The sequence below is a fragment of the Drosophila teissieri genome, chromosome 2R (assembly GCF_016746235.2).
Source record: "Drosophila teissieri strain GT53w chromosome 2R, Prin_Dtei_1.1, whole genome shotgun sequence".
Classification (NCBI taxonomy): domain Eukaryota; kingdom Metazoa; phylum Arthropoda; class Insecta; order Diptera; family Drosophilidae; genus Drosophila; species Drosophila teissieri.
Window position 1 is genome coordinate 21,989,225 of NC_053030.1, and position 19,655 is coordinate 22,008,879.

The 19,655-nt window shown below is 47.0% G+C and overlaps 2 protein-coding genes and 1 long non-coding RNA gene across 3 annotated transcripts in view; 2 read left to right on the forward strand and 1 right to left on the reverse strand.

Moving 5' to 3' along the window:
* The window catches only part of LOC122613015, a 34,747-nt gene extending 26,805 nt beyond the window's left edge, over positions 1-7,942 (forward strand). The window contains exons 7-13 of the mRNA XM_043786972.1: positions 1,044-1,112; positions 1,999-2,108; positions 2,180-2,394; positions 3,550-3,688; positions 3,805-3,910; positions 3,978-4,140; positions 6,819-7,942. Coding sequence (XP_043642907.1) covers positions 1,044-1,112; positions 1,999-2,108; positions 2,180-2,394; positions 3,550-3,688; positions 3,805-3,910; positions 3,978-4,140; positions 6,819-7,942 — 1,926 coding nt within the window. The remainder of the gene's footprint in view (positions 1-1,043; positions 1,113-1,998; positions 2,109-2,179; positions 2,395-3,549; positions 3,689-3,804; positions 3,911-3,977; positions 4,141-6,818) is intronic.
* Positions 7,943-12,822: 4,880 nt separating this feature from the next.
* Positions 12,823-13,458, reverse strand: LOC122614742. Its single transcript, XR_006325761.1, has 3 exons — positions 13,331-13,458; positions 13,154-13,267; positions 12,823-13,091 (listed from the first exon to the last, which is right to left on the reverse strand). It is a non-coding gene; the product is annotated as an uncharacterized LOC122614742 (long non-coding RNA).
* A 3,359-nt stretch (positions 13,459-16,817) lies between these two features.
* LOC122614312 lies at positions 16,818-17,697 on the forward strand. The gene has a single exon (XM_043788867.1). It carries the CDS (start codon positions 16,921-16,923, stop codon positions 17,506-17,508), a length of 588 nt encoding a protein of 195 aa, XP_043644802.1. The 5' UTR covers positions 16,818-16,920; the 3' UTR covers positions 17,509-17,697.
* Positions 17,698-19,655: the final 1,958 nt, after the last annotated feature.

A 19,655-nucleotide genomic window follows, 5' to 3' on the forward strand; every position in this document is an offset into this window, starting at 1 on the left:
ATGGCCAGGATGGTCAGGATGTTCAGGATGCCGGGCATCCTGGCAGCTGGCAGCCAGTAGCCCGATGACAGGCGGCAACAGGCCAACAAGGCAACAGGACAGCGGATATTGTCGCGCATAAGCGGAAGTGCAAACATTCGCACAGCCGACCACGCCCACATCCGGCTGCTTCCTGTCCCCCACAGTGGGCGGCAGTAGGAGTAGCAGTAGGAGCAGGTCCTGGCCTCCACTTGAGTGTCGCTCGGTCACTCATTAGACCAGAGCACAAGTCCAGCTGCCGGCGTCCAATTGTCTGTGCCGTTCGGATTTCAGCTACTCGCATTTTTCTGTAATATATATGCACTGAAAACAATCTCCTGGATAAGGTAAACCATGTTTATTCTGCAATTTATGAAAGTGCATTATAAGCTGCTGAATTTATGCTCCATCTTTATGTCCCACATTCATACTTGAACTATATTCATATTCATTTTTTGTAGCCAGTGAATACTTGTTGGGTGCGGCAAGTGAGTTATTCTGTTCCCTTGTCGCAGTCTGACATTTGTGTGCTGTCTGTCCGCCAGCTCCACATCCCCACATCCCCATCTCACCATCACCATTCCCATCTCCATCTTGAATCCCCTTGCCCATCTCCATCCCCATCTCGAATGCCCTTGCCCATTGCCAAGCCCCAGTCCGTTCCACTTGTCCGCCTCCCAGGGCAACTAGCCAACTAAACTGTTTTCATTCGTAATGCGATTCTGTCGCATTTGTGTCTCCGGGGAAGTCCCCGATGGGCGCGAGTCGGTGTGTGTGTGTGTGAGTGTGTGCCCAAACTAATTAAATGGCGCTAAACATGCCGCCCGACACCCACCATTCCACATCCCACATCCGACATCCTGCCATTCGACATCCGACATCCTGGCCAAGTTGGAGACATCGGGTCCTGCGGAGATTTCCCTGCGTCCTTGGGCAATCGTGCGGATTAAACGATTTCAATTTAAATTCGCAAACTTTCTGCCAGCGAGTGCTTAATTGGAAATGTCCTGTTTTCTGTTTTCCAGGTGGTGAGGGCCGCCAGTCCGGCTTTGTTGCGGGTCATCGCCTTGGGAGCATTCTTCATCTACTGCACGGTAAGTAATAGATGGCCTTTTCCATTAGTCAATCGACTGCATACACACAATAATTTAGCAATTCAGTTTCGATTGCAAACGCTCGCTTTCACTGCAATCCGCATTAATTAAGAGTCAGCGAATGCATTCGCTCTATTCGCAAGCCGATTCGAAACATTTTCAAACGGCTTTGTTGAACATTATTACAACTTGATGGAGCCATTCGGCACTCGAAGCCATAAATAGCCACGAAATTTGCATTCGCTGAAAAATGAGATAGAAAAGCGTGCGGCAAACAGACCACTTCAACCCAGAGCCCATCGATTTCTACACAATTTAATTTGATTGATTTATGACCGGCGTAGGGAACTCTAATGGCATGCCGGCCAAATAAACAACTTTAAGCGGCAGTTCATCGAACATCCTGCCAGTGGCTGTCCCAGCATTTATTTATGTGTGCTAGATTTATTTGGCCACCATGAGTGGCTCTTGACGACCACACAAAGGCCCGGAATCAGGATCAGGATGAGGTTTAGAATGAGGTTGAGAATGAGGTTGAGAATGAGGTTGAGCATAAGGACGAAGACGAGTCTGAGGGCCAGGACGAGGGTGCCTGTCAGCACAGTTTGCTTTATGATTTTTTAATATGTGCAAGGCGTGAAGATAGCCGAAAATAGAAGCCAATATAGATGCCCCAAATAACCTATTGTCCTGATAGCCCGCTTCATCAAAGTTGGCCTATTGTCACGCTGGCTTGGTGGCTTGATTTTCAGTTTGGGGTCTTTGTAAACCGCCACTTTAATGACAAACGCTAGCTTGCACTTGTGTTTTCGAAATTATTGATTTCCTGGGCATTTTTGACAGAAGACCATGATTTAAGCCAATGTATCCATGTTTTTCCCCGCAGAACATTGTGATGTATCCGAATCCGAACCTGTACACCTGCACGGCGCGCATTTGGCTGCGCGAGATTGGCTTCTCGCTGACCTACGGAGCTCTGATGCTGAAGACCTGGCGGTAAGGATGCGCAATCCCCTCTTCTGTATTTCCCAGTCTTTATCCCATCCTTTTGGTTATGCCGACCGCAGGATATCGGTGATTTTCCGAGTTCGCTCTGCGAAGGCGGTGAAAATCACGGACGCCGCCCTGCTCAAGCGACTGGGCATCATCTGCGGAGCCATCGGCACCTGCCTGCTGGTCAGGACACTCGTCTCGCCGCCGGACGTGGTGGTGGGACGCACCGCCGACGACCTGAAGGCGTTCCTCTGCAAGACCGACTGGTGGGACTACACATTCACCTCGAGTAAGTTGGGAATACCCAAAGGAACTGGGCTCAAACTAAGTTGCTCTGGCATCGCAAATGCCACTTAAAGCGAGCTCTGTCTCTGGGAGATGGTAAAAAGCCACTAGGCTCTCATAACACATATGCATGAGTGAAAAAAATTAAAAGCCAGAGCAGCTTCAAAATGGAAAATGCGAACTGCAAAGTGCAGCAGCATGACATCGTTGTCTGGCCAACCGGCACAGTGGGTCGAACACCTGCTGCTCCTGTCAGCTCTGCAGCCACATCAATATTTCCCCATTTTTTGCTGGGGCTTCGGAACTCACTTGCCCTGCTTTCAGCAGTCAAAGGGCTAACTATCATGGTTTCATTTCGGAGAAATTTAAAATCAGCAGTTAAACACTTTTTAATTTATGGATCTGTGAGTAACTTTGTTGTCATGCTATCGTCTAGGGGAAATGATTCAATTTAAGGAACATATTTCAGTGGTAATAAACTTCGTTTAAAATGGGTTTTCTCGCTAGCGCAAATTCGTGACTTTCAGCTGCAATAAGGTCCACCCTAGAGCGCACAAAAGTGATTTTTCCGTTAACCAACCGACTGGCGTCACAGATCCGTGGCAAATGCTGAGTTGGAGCTGCGCAGGGGCGGATTTGTTGCATGTAACTGCGTTCCACTTGCCAGGACGCTTAATTAAAAAAGTTCAGAAAGGACCCGGAGTGCTTCTATCTGCATCTGTGCAACTGTGCAACTGTGCAACAACTGTGCAACTGCTCTTTTTTGTGCCACACACGCACAGCAATTATCGCCGCTTCTCGCGTTCATCACGCACTTTGGCAGCAGCCAGCTGCTAAGTAACTTCATTTGACTTGGCTACACGCCAAAGCTCGTATTACATTTATAATTGCATGTTGAACAGTTGTCCAAAAACAAAAAAAACCCAAAAAAAACTACTTTGGCATTTCCATAGTTGCGGCTAATAGAAAGCGAAGCCCGGCAGCCCTGAAAATGTATATTCACCCATTTCACATCTAATGATATTCCGCGCACTCGCGTCCAGCTGTTTTGCGGTTTTGGTAATTAAACTTCAAAGTGAAGCTGGGGCAGCCTGCAAAGTGCACAATGGACCTAATCCCTTTGCTTCGTTTCCGTTTCCATTTCTATTTCCGCTGCCAGTGGAGGTCCTGTTCCTGGCCTGGGGCGTCCGCCTGTGCATCATGGTGCGGAAGGCGCCGTCGGAGTTCAACGAGAGCCGCTTCATATCGATGGCCATCTACAACGAGTTCCTGCTCACCTGCTTCCTCAACGTGTCCATGTGAGTGGTTTCCCCATACTCAGATATATGTGGATATTAGCTGAGATTTCCCAACATAAGCCATTCCATACTAATTGAAACATCTATTTGATTTTGATTTACTCCTCGACATCCAGGCTCTTCCTGCAGTCGCCGGCGAATCCGGACCTGCTGTACATCATCTTCTTCTGCCACACCCAGCTGACGGTGACGCTGCTCCTGGCCCTCATCTTCGGCAGCAAGGTGAGTTGTGTGTCCCAGTGCCACTGTTCCGGCCTTGCCGTGATACCAGATCCCCACTTTGACGCAGGTGTACATCGTGCTGCGCAGCGGCAAGTCGCACCAGGAGAACATTGGCATGGGCACCAAGGCGTCGGGGGCCAAATTCAATTTTCGTCCCCAGGTGCGCACCTTCGCCAATCCCAGCTCGGTGACCACCTCCACGGCCCCGGTGGCGGCCACCACGTCAGCAGGTGAGTCCTTTGGAGTGCTCTGTACTGGATTGGATTGCAGTGGAGTGGAGTGGAGTGAATTGGAGTGCGATAGCGGGCAATTGGGCCATTTGTCCTAATGGTTCTGCGTATCGACGCTTATGACAAACGACAGTGTCCACTTGACAAACGATCTGCGGAGGGGGAGCAGTGTACTGCGGTGCACAGAAAGAAAATCAAAGTTACTTACCGCCATTTAATTCTTGCCAATATGCTCCTCCGCTTTCCACGTTTCCTCATCATTTATGAAAATGGGATTCTGCAAGTAAACTTTTGCTTGATTTGTAGATAACTTTATTCGTGCAACTGCCACTTTTTGCCGCAGTGTAGCGTCGATAAAGTCTTCTCCCGCGCTGACGGTTATTTATGGCGTATTATTTGGCAAATTAAAAAATGAGCGGGACAGGCGGCGTCAGGGGCACGCTTATCGGAGCTGTCTAGACATGAGCCATGCCACATCCAGTTGACAGCCCGGGATGCTGATTTATGGGCCGCTGCTGCCGTGGAGCTTCTCTTCAGAGCAATCTTGGCTGCGGTTAACCCGCGATTCATGTGTGTGTGTGTGGCAGTGTGGCAGTGTGGCAGTGTGGCAGTGTGGCAGTGTGTTCGTGTGGCAGTGTGCTCGTGTTCCCACGGAAGGAAGCAGCTCCGGAGCACAAAACTTCCGCCAAGTTGCCGCCGACGCCATATTTGTTTACCGCTTCGCTGGCTTTGATGTATAAACAACTATGCGAACTCCCCTGGGTGCTTGGCATCCAGGAACACACACACACACACACCCATGAGGCTGCCAAGCAGACCAGCCATTCCCACCCAGAGGTGGACTCACGTTTCTGGCCGCCGGGGGAATTTCCATTTGCGTGGGAAAAACTTTGGGGCTGCGAGGAGTCTGTAATTGAACTACGATATTGCACGGATGCCACGGCAACGCGGCCAATAACTTTTGATTAGAAATTAAACTCTAACCTGAAGCTACTAAGTTCACTAAGTTCACTGGGTTTCCATTAAACGCTCAATGCCAAGTGCATTGCGAATATAGACGAGTATTGGAAGATTCAGTACCAGTTTTAATTGGAAAAAGTTTAAATAAACATTATTATTGCGTTTGCTTATCAACGCATGTTTTCGCCTATTGAATAGTGAATTTGTGAGTTTATGACTTAGATAAATATTTAAAAGAAGCTCTAGTCATGAGCACGCAATTTATTATTCCATTTAGGAAGCCCAATGAAAAAGATCCATGTTTGTATTTGAGCTGCATAAATTAATGCACATCCCGGCATAAACTGGAATTTAATCTCAATGGCAGGGAAAAAGAAGTAGAAGGCTCTTTTTGGCAACTTCAGGAGTTGGCTCCTTTTGGCCATTATGCCATTTGGCCAGCCTTTGTTATCGCAATGTTGACTATTCGGTTTGATGGCGAACCTTTTTAATTCCAGGAGTTTATTGCCAGGGAGGCTCGCTTTATGTTTTAATGCTTTATGGGCTCTCAGGCCGGCGAAGAGGTTTTTATTTAATTTTTTATTACTCGCATTTCTATTTTGACACAAAACGTAGCGCATTTTTGTGGCTGCGTAAATTGTGCGTTAAATTTACATTTTTTTTTCTGTTTTTGGTTTGGGCCGCTTGGCCTTGCTGCTGCTTTTTGCTGGGCGTGTTTTTAAGCGGCTCTCAATTTGCATATTTAAATTGAACAATCACAAAGTAGCAAACACTCAACCGTCTACCCACACACACACTCACACACACATATGCGCGCTGTGTCTGTGTGGCGAATTTAAAATAACTCGCGAGCGCAAAAGGAAAGTCGTGTTGCATACTAAGAGGGGCACACATAATAAATTCAATTTTGGCCAGCGTCGACTGCTCCGCTCGCTTAATTTCCCAGCCATAAATCTAAATTCATCGGACAGTGGGAACAAAAAATAACGTCTGCTTTTAATACACTTAACGGAAAGAAGGGTCACAAAACCAGTTGAAATCCGTCGTACTTTCCGCTAAGTTCTACGCTTGAAGTTTTGTTTGTTTTTCCGCTAGTATTTGAAACTTGATATCTTTCGGAGTGGACTTGGCTTAAATCATACCGACAGGCTTTCAGCCGAATTGAATGGCCATTTATCATTCCGCCAGCGACGAGGAAGTCTGCCACTCTTCCAAGCCAAACTCAAAACCACAACAGCGTCCAACTTTCCCCCCACCTACACTTTCACTCTCACATTCACTTCCGCAGTCGCTACAAACATTACGCATTTAAATGTGGGGTCGCTTTTGGGGGTTGGGGGAGTGCGAAACTTTTGACATGGACTGGCAACTTTTTAGTGCAAAAGTTGGCAGCGGAAAGGAGGCGCCTCGCTTTTTAACGCGCCACGAAAACAGCGCCTTTCAGGCTTTCATTCTTTCATGCCTTCATGCCTTCACTTCCACAGCAGATCGTATCTCCACTACATTTGTTGCGATTTCTGGTTAGCCCTTGGGCTGCCACAACACAAAAGACCACTGACTTCCGACCGCAAATCTTCAAATCGCAGACCTTTCTTTAACTGCTCAACTTTAATTACAAAGCCACAAAGAAAACTAAGAATATAAATAGTTATATATTCCATATTGTGTTATTACATCCCTAACAAGACTTCTATTCTCCTTAAAACCACTCTGCCCAGAAACCAAGCTGTCCGACCAGGAGGCGCTGGAGGAGATCCGCCAGCTGAGCATGCAGCTGCAGCGCATCCAGGAGATGGCTCCGCCCAAGGGCGTGGCGGTGATGACCATCTCCAGCCTGCTGGACGGCCTGAAGACCCCCGGCGGCCTGATGGTGGTGGCGGCGGCGGCGGGCGCCACTGCCCATGGCCACTCGGCCGCCAATCGCCAGAGTGCCCTGCCCCTGCTGGCGCTGAACGTGGAGATGCAGAAGTACAGCCAGCAGAACAACAACTCCAATGGGCGGGGCAGTGGCAGGGCCAGTATACCCACCATGGTGCTGGAGACGCCGCCCAGCTCGACGCCTCCTTCGGCGGCCTACGAGGAGCGGGCGGTGAACACGGAGCTCAGTGGCGACGACTTCCGGGAGCAGCTGCTCCGGCGAACGGCCGATGGCCACATCATCTGCAGTCGCTGCCTGGACGCGTCCAAGGAGCACTACTACTGCTGTCCGCCGCGCAGCGCCTGCGACCACCTGGGCTCGCCGAAGGAGGAGGGCAGCCTGAGCTTCGCCAACATCAAGCTGGAGTGCATGTGCTCCCAGTCGGAGGACCTCGACCAGGATGCGGCCCAGCGCCAGCGGCGGCCCACGGTGCGCACGGCGGCCACCAACACGCCGCCGACCAGCTGCAAGCGGGCGCCACGCAATCTGCTGGAGGCCGAGCTCAGCATTTCGTATCAAATTTGTGATAACTGTAGAAGTAAGTACAAGCTAACTGGCCGCCGCCGCAGCGGCAGCTACTCCCAGGCCCAGGAGAATCCCCAGCTGGGCCAGCAGCCCGCCGGCCAGTTGCCCAGCCAATCCCGCAGCACCGAGCTCCTGGACCGCAGAAGCGCAGAAGCCGCCGAGGCGGATGAGAAGGATGAGGCGAGAACCAAGGCGGCCCACTCCACGGACGACATAGTCCTGTACTCCAGTGCAGCCGAGGAGAGCGATCAGCTGGCACCCTCGCTGGGCAATGTGTCCAACAACTCGAACAACTCCACCAGCGGCAGTGGAGGCGCCTCCGCTCGTCCCAAGCGGCCGGACAAGTTGGTCCTGGATCTGAACGATCGGTCCAAGTACACCAAAGAGGTTTCCGTGTAGAGAGAATGCAGAGCGAATCCTGGCCAGCCATGCGGAGCTGTTCCCATTTCCAATTCCAAACTCTGTTTCACACTTACATATGTGAGTTGCGTTGCAGATGTTGCAGCAGCCGAAATAATGAAATTGTTGAAGGCTTGGACTTCAAGTTGCCGAACAGCTTTTGCATTGGCTGGCAGCAATCGAACATGTTTTAAGCTTAGGCCAGTTGAATTATCAAAGACTTTACTAAATTATATTTGTACAACTAACTAGATAACTGATTGATTTAGCTAAATGTAGGCGTAAGTAAGTAAACGATAACGAAAACACGCGATTTCAGCGAAAGTGATTTCAGAGGAGTGATGAGGAGTCAGGCATTTTGCGATTTGCATTGCTAAGCAAAATGATTTGCAACTATAATGAGCCCCGAATGTTGTGAATTTATTGAATTTGGCACACACCGCAGACGCGAAAGTCAACAATGCGATGGAGTTCGCTGAAAGTCATGTGTTTTCGATAGAATATTAATAAAATTTACATTTCATGTGTGTAGATAATTAAATCTAAATTGCTTACTAATTGAATATCGCAGCGAGTCATTTCCAATGAAAATGATTGGCGCACTCATAATGCATTTGCTGTTATACATATTTATTAAGCCATGTTTAAGTGCCGATCTATTCAAAATGGTAGCCCAACCACACACACAGACACCAACACACACACCCAGTGTTCATAATGGCCACTCTGTAATATACTGTGTAATATGAAAAATGTGTTGATGTGAGCTGTACAATACACATATCTCCTCTGAACTCACACACACAATACCTTCCAAAACGAATATAGTGAGTACATAATTGTAGCTACAGTTAAGCAGTAAGCATTAATTAGATGTCCCACACCTAGCTACACTATTATTAATACTTTAACAACCAAACACCCGAAATGACATTTGCGAAATCTGCGTTGTCGCTTGAAAAGGCCGGAACAACAATTGCATGTATTCACGTACTGTAGTTAAGCGTTGATGTTATTGAGTTGGAAAATATGTGCATTAAATGCGTTTGTTTAAAGCAATCCAATAAATGGCGACTCTACTGAATGTACACCTACGAGCAGTCTTTCTTTCTCTGGAATTTCGGCACAAAACGATTTGTTTATCTCCTAGCAACTTCATTAAGTATACGCACCGGGGTACAAACTCGACGTGCACTGCGGGGTGAGTATGCTAAGGAGTCTGCACTGAAACAAAACAGAACATAACAGCTATTGAATCACTTCAAAATCTGCAGAGGTGTTGGGTGTATTCATTTCATTAACAGTCAGACTTACCACCAATCTTTTGCAGTGCATCTATCTATCATTGTGGGGCAGTAGAGGGAAAGTGTTGGCGCCTCTTTGCGCTTTATGAGCACGTTATGGTTTTTATCTTTATGGACATGCCTGCGTGTGACCCTTTTTGCCATTTATGTCTGCCATTTCCGGAATGCCTTTTCAACTCGGGCACACATATTTGGTCCTGGTCCTTTGCAAGCATGCTGCTTAGAAGGAGACGTTAATTTAAATGTTTTACGGCCCCATCGGATGTTGTTTTGTTTGTGCCGCCCTGTTCCTCGTTTTGTTTGGGTTTGTTTTGTTCTCTGTTTGTTTGTGTATCAAATTAAACTTCAGCAGCCAGGCAGCAGACAACTTTAGTGCTGCGAGCATCAGCCTCCGAAAAGGACATCCCCAGCAGGATGCGTGTGTAGGCGGCGTGCAGTGAATGTTAAGCACTCGCAGCCAGGTTTTCCTGGCCCAGGAAAAGTGAAAATTCATTGGGCGCGGCACGTTTTGCGAGTTTCTTTAAATTGAATTTCAATCATTACACCTCATCAGATATGCCAGAATAAACATAAAATATTTATATACACATACACATATGTATGCTGCTACTGTTCGGTGTAAGTTGCAAACGAATTCCATCTTCGCAGTGCCAGCAGCACGTGACAATATTAATTAAACTTTCAGCATATGCGTCAGTGGCATGACTGTCGCGATTTAAAGCGGAAAATTCAGGGGCAAGTGGGAAAACCCGCTGACATCAGCGCAGACGTAATCGAGGCACTTTCCGCTTCGCAACCGAACAGATTTTTGTTTTTATTAACACGAAATATCGCCTAGCCACTTTTTTGCCATTTTTTGGGGCATTTTTGCATGGCGGGCATTCACTATTTTTCATTTAATTGCCCGGCAAAACAAAAGCAGTCGAGTGTTTTTTTAATGGCAGTTCGAAATGCGAATGCGTTGCATGTGGCAAGTGGCAAGGAGCAATTACGTGGAGCGTTTACTGCGAAATGTGCGGCGAATGCGTGCAATTAAAATGGGATATTTTGCATTAAGCGTGCATATTTATGGAGTTCTGGATAACTAAATTGGAAGTGATTCCATTGATTTGATTAAATAACACAAGTGATTCTCCATAATGGTTCCGCTATAAATATGAATATAGTTTTGTGGTCTGTGCTTAGCGAACTAAAATGCTGAACTTAAAGTGCTTTAAAGTGCTTTAAATGCTTTAAATGCTGTGCCATTAAGGGCGTTTAATTAAACGCCTGTTGCAGAAGCAGGCTCGCCAGAAAGTCGGAGGTGGAACTTGCCCCAAAAGTGGAAACTGGCTCATAAATTTCAAAGCGAATTGAGTGACGGAGTGAGGGGAAGGGAATGGGAGGCTGGCTTTTGCAAACAAAGAATATGGCACTTACCAGAAAACACAAATTGCTTTTCTTTTGCCAGCCGGAAAATTGCACAATCTTGAAGCTGAAGCTGTTACTGAAGCCAACTGGAGCTGAAATATATTCAACAGCCGATGGTCTTTGATGGCCAAGTGTATTGTTTTGAGCCCGGTCTAAAGCGTTTCAAGGATTTTTCCATCTCTTAATTACGGCAATAAATGCCAATGGCAATTTCTTCGGCATTAAATAAGAACATGTTAACGGCCTGGCAAGCCCTCAAAAAGTGCCTGCGAATAAAAAAGCAGCTAAAAGCGGAAAACTCCACACACACACACATATGTGTGCCAAAAACAAAGCCCACAAGGAAAAGGGAGTTGGGTGGAGTTGGGTGGAGGCCACTTGCCAATTGAGTAACATGCTGCCGGCAAGGACACGTGCTGCTGGGCGTGGAGCCAATTAAAATTAAAGGAGCCTCCTCCGGATCGGTGGGATATGTGTTGGATATGGGCGCCTGGTGCTGGAATCCAATAAAATAAAATTGCTCAACACCTTATTAACAGCAGCTGCCTCTGAGCCAAATAACACAAGGGGTAAGAGCCACAGCAAAATGGCCTAAACGGTCTAGCAACAGCCGAAAAATACGGCTCTCCGGAGGCTCGTACATTTGGCTAGGTACACTGGTCCTGAAGTTCAACTTACCGAAGTTGAATAGTTTTAAGAAAAATGTTGAATGAATCCCAGGTTGAATAGTTTATTATTTTCTTTTTCCAGATAAAGGTTTTGGTTGTTTTTAAAATCCACAGCCAATTCACACAGTTTGTAAAAGTAAAAAGCTTCTTAAAGTAGGCCATTTATTTAAGATTAGCCAGATCCATTCCAGTCTAGACACAAATTGGGCTGTTTTCATTTCAGATGGTCTTCTCACAGGATATTAAAAGAATTTGTTTTATGTCTCAATTTTTTAATCAAATCGCCATGCCAAATCCAATCCACATTGTCTATTATTGTAAAATGTTTCATGCGTACAATTCCTTTTGTTTATTCTACAATGCAATACTAGTCAAGATCATCCAGCACAATATTGTCAAGAAGAGTGCACAAAAACAACACAAAAGTATTAATTTGGTGGGGCAAGTGCTCCTCCTAATCTCTACGGGGTTCGGCGGAGAGGGCATCAGGATCGGGGTGCTAACCTCTTGGAACTCCGAACATTCCTTAGATGGAATCCAGCCCATTGCCTCCTCATAAGTGGGAGGAACTGTGGTTGCACTCGTTTTGTTCATATCTCGACTTGTATGACTTTGCCAATGTTTTCAGAACCGAAACAGATTCAATAGATTTTTGAATTTCAAAGTGGTAAGCAACCGCTTTATCCGAAAGCCGAAAACAAACTAATTTACGTATTTCATTCCGCAAAGTTCTTAAAAAATGCTGATAAGCAGCGTTGAAATATACACATGAAGCAAATAGCCACAGTCATCGAGGTATAACTTTATATACTTCTTTGATAAGCAATACCAGTGGATGGAATGTTTGTTCTTCTACAAAAATATACATTTGATAAGCGAGCCATGATTGAAAGTTTGCATTTTTCAATCAAGTAATTGTATTGAGTGCCCAAAGCTCTTAAATGGCAACAATACATGTGTTTGCTCAGAGTCTGAAATATTTACCCCAAATATCAAATCCCAATGAGATGGCGCAAGCCTAATTGTTGTCCTTAAATGTTGATTCTAATTGCTTTTTATTGTGTTAGACTCTCGGCCTGTCAAATATTTGGGGCCAGTTATAACTTAATCCCAGAGCCCAGCCAAATCCGTTTAGCATATGCTGCAAAAATGTTTCGCAAATATTCCAAGGACACTTTCGCACACATGTGGGTGTGGCTTTTATTTTTGGCTGGCAGAGAGCTTGTGTAAATATTGGTATTGCATATGAAATGCGTCCTAAGCTCGGTAAGAAACCCCCACTCAGTCAGCTATTCAACGCAAATGGACTTCCAACGGACATTGAATCTAATGCCCCAGCATTGCGCATATGAAGTGGCAAAGTTTTCAAGTTCTGAATACGTGTAATATGCTCACCGACACTTGAAGCCACGCACTCACACTCACACCAGCACAGACCACCCACACAATTGCATTTATGTGCACACGTGAATTGCATTAGAAAGTTGCCATCGCATAAACTAAATCTGCCTCAAGTGCAAGGATCCCAGTCTCCGGCTGACAGGAACAGGAAACGACAACGACAGGATGCCAAGGTGCAGAGCGTGTAGACCGTGCAGGGCATTTGCATTAGGGATGAGCTCGTGATCCTTGGAGTGGACTAACCACCAGCCAGCCAGCCAGTCTGCCTAGCAAATCAAATTAATGTTGGTTCATTCCGGGCCAATTCACTTAGGTGCCTCCGACAGCAGGCAGTGGAGTCTCACTCAACTCTACCGCACCAGTAAACTAAAACAAAAAGGCCGCATAATGCATTCATTGCAACCAAAAATAAGACACGTTTCAAGTACCACGTTTATAAATCCCTTGCTTCATAAATTCAATTTAAAAGGTGCCTTAGTTTTGGTAGAGAATCAACAAGTTCCATGGATTCCTTTGCTGCATACTTGCAGACACCTTCATAACTTGCCGTAAAACATGCCATTTTTATCGCCGAGTGTGGTAAATATAAAATCCAGCATACTTACCCAATTGGCCGTATTTATTGGCCAACTCAAAGGTATGCAGATGCTGCAGATACATTCTCACCGGCTCCACAAAGTTTCCATCTCTAGGCGGACGGATATACAGCCATTCGCTGGCACCCGGAATGGCCTGGCCCATTCGACTTTAGTTCCCGTGCTTACTTACGTTTACGTTTGGACGTGTTTGACGTGTCAGTTTCAAGGAGCAATTGTGCAAATGTGTCGGTTACCATTTTCGGGATGAGATGTGCGATAAGCGCCAAATGCTCTGGCTCCTGGCGGTTGAGTCCTGAATAAGGACACGAATGGCTGCTTGTGCCAGTGAGTCGGCAGCTGTAGATTGAGATAAGAATGCGAAACTTTGCTGACATCAAAAGTTGCCGGAGACAAACGCTGTGCGAATGGCATGACCTTCCTCGTTGACTATCCGTGCCATCTTTGGTATAAAATCGAGTCACTGGCCTCAAAGAAATCCGGCTCATTGACTCATTGGCGGCATATGGCATATGCAACGGCCCTACCGATTTCTCTCGAGTCCACTCCGACAGTATCTCGTACGGATACGGATACATCGGTTAAATCCGCTCTTGAAGCCACCATCAAGTGTGGACCTGCTGGCATGTGGGAAACGCCGTCGAGGGCCCTCGGCTCAAAGGATATGCCAGTAAATGAGAGTTTAACTGCAGGGATGAAGAGGAAAGTAGAGTGCCAATTACTGCTTCACTTACCTTTGAGTGTCCCTGCCAGTTGGCTCCGGATTTAAGTCCTGCAGTGACTCGCTGAGCTCGGCCTTTGTGGGTTTCGTGTAGTTTGGCTTGGCTTTTACTACTGCTCCATCAGCATAAGCACAAATTATTGCTCGGCGGCATGGAGCCATTAAATTAAGTCACTTCGAGTGCGTGTACTTAATTTTTTGTCATGCTCTGTTTTTACGGCCACATATGTAGAAATCGCAAATTGGGCCGCATAATATCGCATTTTGAGCCACAAAGTAAGCACAGCCCAAAGGCGGGCACACCTCACAGAGGCTGGAAACTGTGTTCCATGGCCACATCCGCACCATCCAGCATCCGCACTACAGTTCCTAGCCACTTCCGCTTCCGCAAAGCTCCGCACTCGCAAATCCACAAAAGCATGAGCAGCGGCTGCCGTGCTTTATGCTTTTTGCTTTTGCTTTTGCTTTTGCTTATCCTGCGCCGCATTTAACAATAAAACGTGAATTGTTTGCAATGAAAAGCGCAAAGGCGGTAATAAAGCGAGCAAACAAGGAAGCACACACGCACACACACACGCACTGGTTTGCCTCAAGCGTGTGTGTGTTGGTACACTGCGAGAAACCGAAGCACACAGTCGAGCTTCAGAACAGGAAGTCAGTAACAAAGAATGTGTAGAACATCCGCTGGGAAATTGAACTCAAGTTTCTACTTATCAAAGCGAGTTAAGTGTCTTAAAGTTACAGGACATTTTTTGCAGTGCAGGCGTGCGTGCTTTCGCTACTTTTAGCTAATTGCTGCACTCAAACGCAACACAGGTGTTTGGCCAACCGGAAGCGAGTCAGATACTCGTGCGATTCAAGGGAAACTGCAGCTTGTGGCCACTATTTAAGCCAATGACCATTAGCGCCCCGCTATCGACACTTAAACTGAATGGCCAAATGGGCAAATGGGCAAACTGTTGGTGGCAGTGGAAAACTCCATGATCGGGACAATGAAATACATTTACGGCATTAATTGCCCCAACGACATGGTAAGCAACTTGAGCAATTCACACAAGGCCAAACTAATTGGAGCACACGTGACAAGGTTCATGCGTGGTAAGCCAAATCATTAGATGGTCGAAATATATTTGAATTAATTATTAAGACTGATATCTTGTGACTCTGGTAGTTTGCAATCTGCTGCACGTGTAAACCCGAATAGAACGGCCTAAAGCAACCACAATACATTGTGGGCTGCTCAACGAGCCCTGAAATTAATTGAGAGTGCCATCATAAACATGCCAAACGAGAAAATTGTAATTAATTCCCCAATTGCAAAGCACACCACCACCATCACTGACGACATTTGTTCATTTGGATGCGATGGCTACTGCAAGGATTTCATTAGGGATACATGTGTCCTATGTGATTTGTGACAGCTCCACGTTGACCTGCACCACACTTCATCAATGGCGAATTACCGAAGCAGGCGATGCAATTTGAGATGCCCTGTCGCATTTGGCCAAATTAGCAGGAGCAAGGCATTCAGTATTCAGTATTTGGAGAAATGCCTGAAAGGAAATGCGATAAGTCAGGAGGAGCAGGACAGCCATAAGTTATGTTTAACTATACGTCTGGATCCACGACGCCATCCGCACTCGTAATTTCCTTCAAACTAATTACTTTGGAAACAGCAAAGATGCCACTTGACACAGTACTTCGCACTACAACTCTTCCGCCAGCTTCCCCCAGCCAACTCCCCAGTTTTCGCCAGCTTTCCCCAGCTTTTCCCCACTTCTCCCACTTTACCCGCTTTCCCACTTTCCCGCTTTCCCGCTTTCCCGCTTTCCCACTGCAAGTGCAATTGGAATGGCAATTGCAAGCGTGGCTAAATTAAATGGCTGACAAAGTGAGCAGCATCAGCAGCCCGCAGCCCGCATCCCGCGAGGACCGGAGTTTTCTTTTATATTCCGCCACCGATTGCCAGCCGGCAGCCGGGGAAAATGGTGGAAATGGTGAGCGCAAGGACATGGACTTGAAAGTGGAAAGTGCCAAATGGCAACTGCGAAAAGTTGCAAACGGGCGGTGAAAGTTTGTCATAAATCAGAATATTTTAAAAGTGTTTGCCCTGACAGAACAAGAAGAGCGAAAGATGTGCTCTGTGGCAGTCATAAGCCAAGATTATGGCCAGGAACTTGTAGCCATGTCGAACAGGGAACTGTGATGGCAAAAACTGCCAACTTGTTGGATCCTTGCCGGGTGGAAAATATCGGAAATGAAATGTCCTTTAAGTCGGGCATTGGTGAACTTTACGAGCAGCGCCAACAAGTGATTATCTCGCAAATGGATGTTCAATGAGGTGCAGTGCCGTAAAACGGGGTTCTCAAATTATTAAAGTGCAAGTCTTTCACTTTGAAGCTGTTGGCTGTTCTCCAAGAGCATGCAAAGGTATGAATCAAAAATGGATAAGCTTATACTTTCCTTGATGTTTCATCATTTTTTAAGGTAACCAGTTGCCTGGACTTCACTTTGACTTCGCTTTGCCGTCCACTGAGTGCACCTAATGCAGGCATTTAAGTCCATCAGGCATACTAAGTGACTTGCCACCATCGCCATTCCTGCGAATGCCAATTTAAATTCAAATGCGGACTGAGACTTGACGCTGCCATGACATCGGATGTCCAGTGATTTGCATTCGGTGATGCGGCAATGGAAATGGCGATGGTGATGGCTATGGCGACGATATAATCGACTTGGCCGGATAGTTTTCGATGCCGCAGCAGGCCAGGGAATCCACAGCAGTTGACAACTCAAAGAAAACAAATAGACGGGCGAAACTTTGATTGACATTTCAATTAAATTACGGCCCAACTCGCTGTCGCTGTCGCTGGCGGGGATGTTCCGAGTGCAGAAAGTTTTGCTCGCCGAATACGAGGAGATCTACGAGCCGGTGCTGGTGGAGAATCCCTTCACCCTGGTGGACATCCGCGGCGTGGGACTGCGCCAGTACCACATAGGCCTCACCTGCAACCGCCTGCTCTTCGGCTGCGACAACTTCTCCAAGTACGGCGATGAGCCGGGCTTCCTGGACCGCGGCCAGGACCCGGAGATCGAGAGCTTCGAGCTGGTCAGCATGCTGCCACTGCAGCTGATCCGCTTCCACTTCTTCCGCAAGGCGACGCGCTGCCTCATGATGCTGAACATTGTCCAGCCGCTGGGCAAGCCCCTGGCCATTCTGGAGCACCCCATGATCTTCGAGTTCGGCGGCCACCTCTTCAAGCAGCACTTCTGGCACACGTGGCGCGAGCGGGTGGCCACCATCCGGGTGATGCAGCCGCTCTACGGCCAGATCACCGGCGCCTCGCCCTTCTCCAGCACCGACGTCCAGCTGGACGAGGAGACCGTCTCGGTCCAGCTGCATCCTCCGCCCAAAACCCCCTCCTCCTACAGCGCCTGCCATGCGGGAGCAGGCGACTTCGGCTAGCCATTCTGCCGGGGATTTGGAGCCAGTTTCCATTTTCTATTAACGGATTGGGCTTCGAGCTGCGATTTGCCTGCCATTCGGACAGCCGCCTGTTTATTTATTTATATTAAAAGCAAGCTGCTTTGGCCACCTTAAGAACCGCTATTTTTGGTTGGCTAGAAATAGCTTTGCAGCTGAGTCCTCGAACGCACTTAACGGCTCAAAGGACTTCTTTTTAAATCTGTTACCTTATTTCTATACGCTTTTTGCTAATTAATCAATAAGAATATGCTAAATAAATATATATGCAAGTAACTGCGTTCTAAGTTACATATAACTCCTGTTTGTTTGGAACACTCTGGCCACCCAAAGGACATCCTGCTTCGCATGGCGATAGGGTATTTCCCGCTTCGATACTTCCTGCGATTGCCCCGATTTTCGTTATTGTTTGACTCCATCTTGGGTGGTTAATGCAATCAGCAGGATGGCCACAACAGGCGACCGAGCCCTCTGGTTTTGGCGGCTTGTTCGCCTGGTTGTTTATTTGGCAATTGGAATGGGCTGGAATCGGCCAGGAATCGGGTTGAGTTAGGGGATGACGACGGAAAAATGTTGTATTGATGTGCTCGGGCTTTGGGGCTATTTTTTGCCCTCGCAGCCTCAAGTTAACCAAGAGCCCACAGCCAACAAAGTTTTCAATTTGCCGACAAACTTAAGCCGCAACCACAGCATCACAGCATCACAGCATTTGTCGACGGCGGCAGTGAGAGAACTGTGGCTGGAGGTCCTGGTGGCAGGACATGTCTGTCTCCGGGTGAGCGTGCAGCTGACACCAAAAATCAATTGCAATGAAATGCTGGGGCGTATAGAACAACTGGCCGGCGGATTGGAAAAAAACAAAAAAACAACTACAAGTCGTCGTCATTGGCCGTATTTGGTTTGGGGCATTTAATGGTCAAAGTTTTTCAACTTGTCTGTAATTTATTTGATTTGCTTTGGCTCCTGCTCGTTGCCTGTTGGTTGTTGGTTGTGGTCCGGGGGCGAATAGCTTTTGATAAATTACAATTTATTTAATGAAATGTGCCGAGTCCCGGTCGGCGCATTAATCATACGCCATGTGGTGCGGCGCAAACAAATACCAAATTACAGTAATACCCAAATACAGCAACAACAAGAATTTTAAATTTCGCCACATTCGCGCTACTTTAAACCCTTCTACCCCTAAGCTTTGCCGCAAAATCCGTTCGCATGGCGACGGCAATACGAAAAGTTAATTAAAAGCCCTGGAACATGGCAGTCAATAAAAAACAATAAAAACCCATGAACGTTGAACATTGCCACGCAGTTCTACGTTTTTATTAATTCTTAATACACCTGCTGACGCCGGCAATTAAGGCGGATCTGTTCAGTTTCATTTAATTAGCCATAAAGGCGCTTAAAGGGCGCAAAAGGAGCGGCTCTCTGGCGACAGGACTCCTCGGTTACCTCGGCCAGTAGCCTAGGAGGACCTATCTAGGAAGACCTAGACATTCAAAATTGGAATAGCTGCCGAAAATGTGCCTGCATTCTAGGCATTCCCACTTTGTTGCTCTATATATACACACAAGTATTTATATACATCTTATGGGCTTGGCGGCGGGAGTTCAAAGCAACTGAGCAGCCACATCAAAGCCTCGTGAGTAATTGCTTTCGAAAAATTTGAATTTGAATTTTGCCTGCCAGCATGTGCAACTGGCCTTAGGAAAAATTTCATTTCAGGCACTCGCCTCCGAAATTCATTGACAGCATCGATAAGTTGCTGCCACACATTTTCTCAACTCCACCCGGTTCACCACTGCGTATACGCAATGCTCCCAGTCGCCGTCTGTCTGTGTCTCTTTGCCCGTGTGTGTGGGTGAGTGAGTGTGTGTGAGAGTGTGTGTGTGTTGTCCATATTTCATTAGCACAACACACGGCACAGTTGACATTCTGTCGGCGCTTTAAGCGCAGCGTTTAAGGCGACATTAAAGCTCGGCCCGCATGCAGCTCAAGTTGACAGTGATGGATGAGTCTCGCATTTATTGAATTCCAACTGAATTCCAAGCGATGACTGTGCGTCTTGTGGCACATATGCAAATTCGTGGGCTTAATAGCTAAATGCCGATTGGTGTACTCGTTTATTTGCACAA

What these genes read in the sequence shown, in the direction of transcription:
- LOC122614312 (XM_043788867.1), top strand. Translation starts at nt 16,921, where the DNA reads ATGTTCCGAGTGCAGAAAGTTTTGCTCGCCGAATACGAGGAGATCTAC.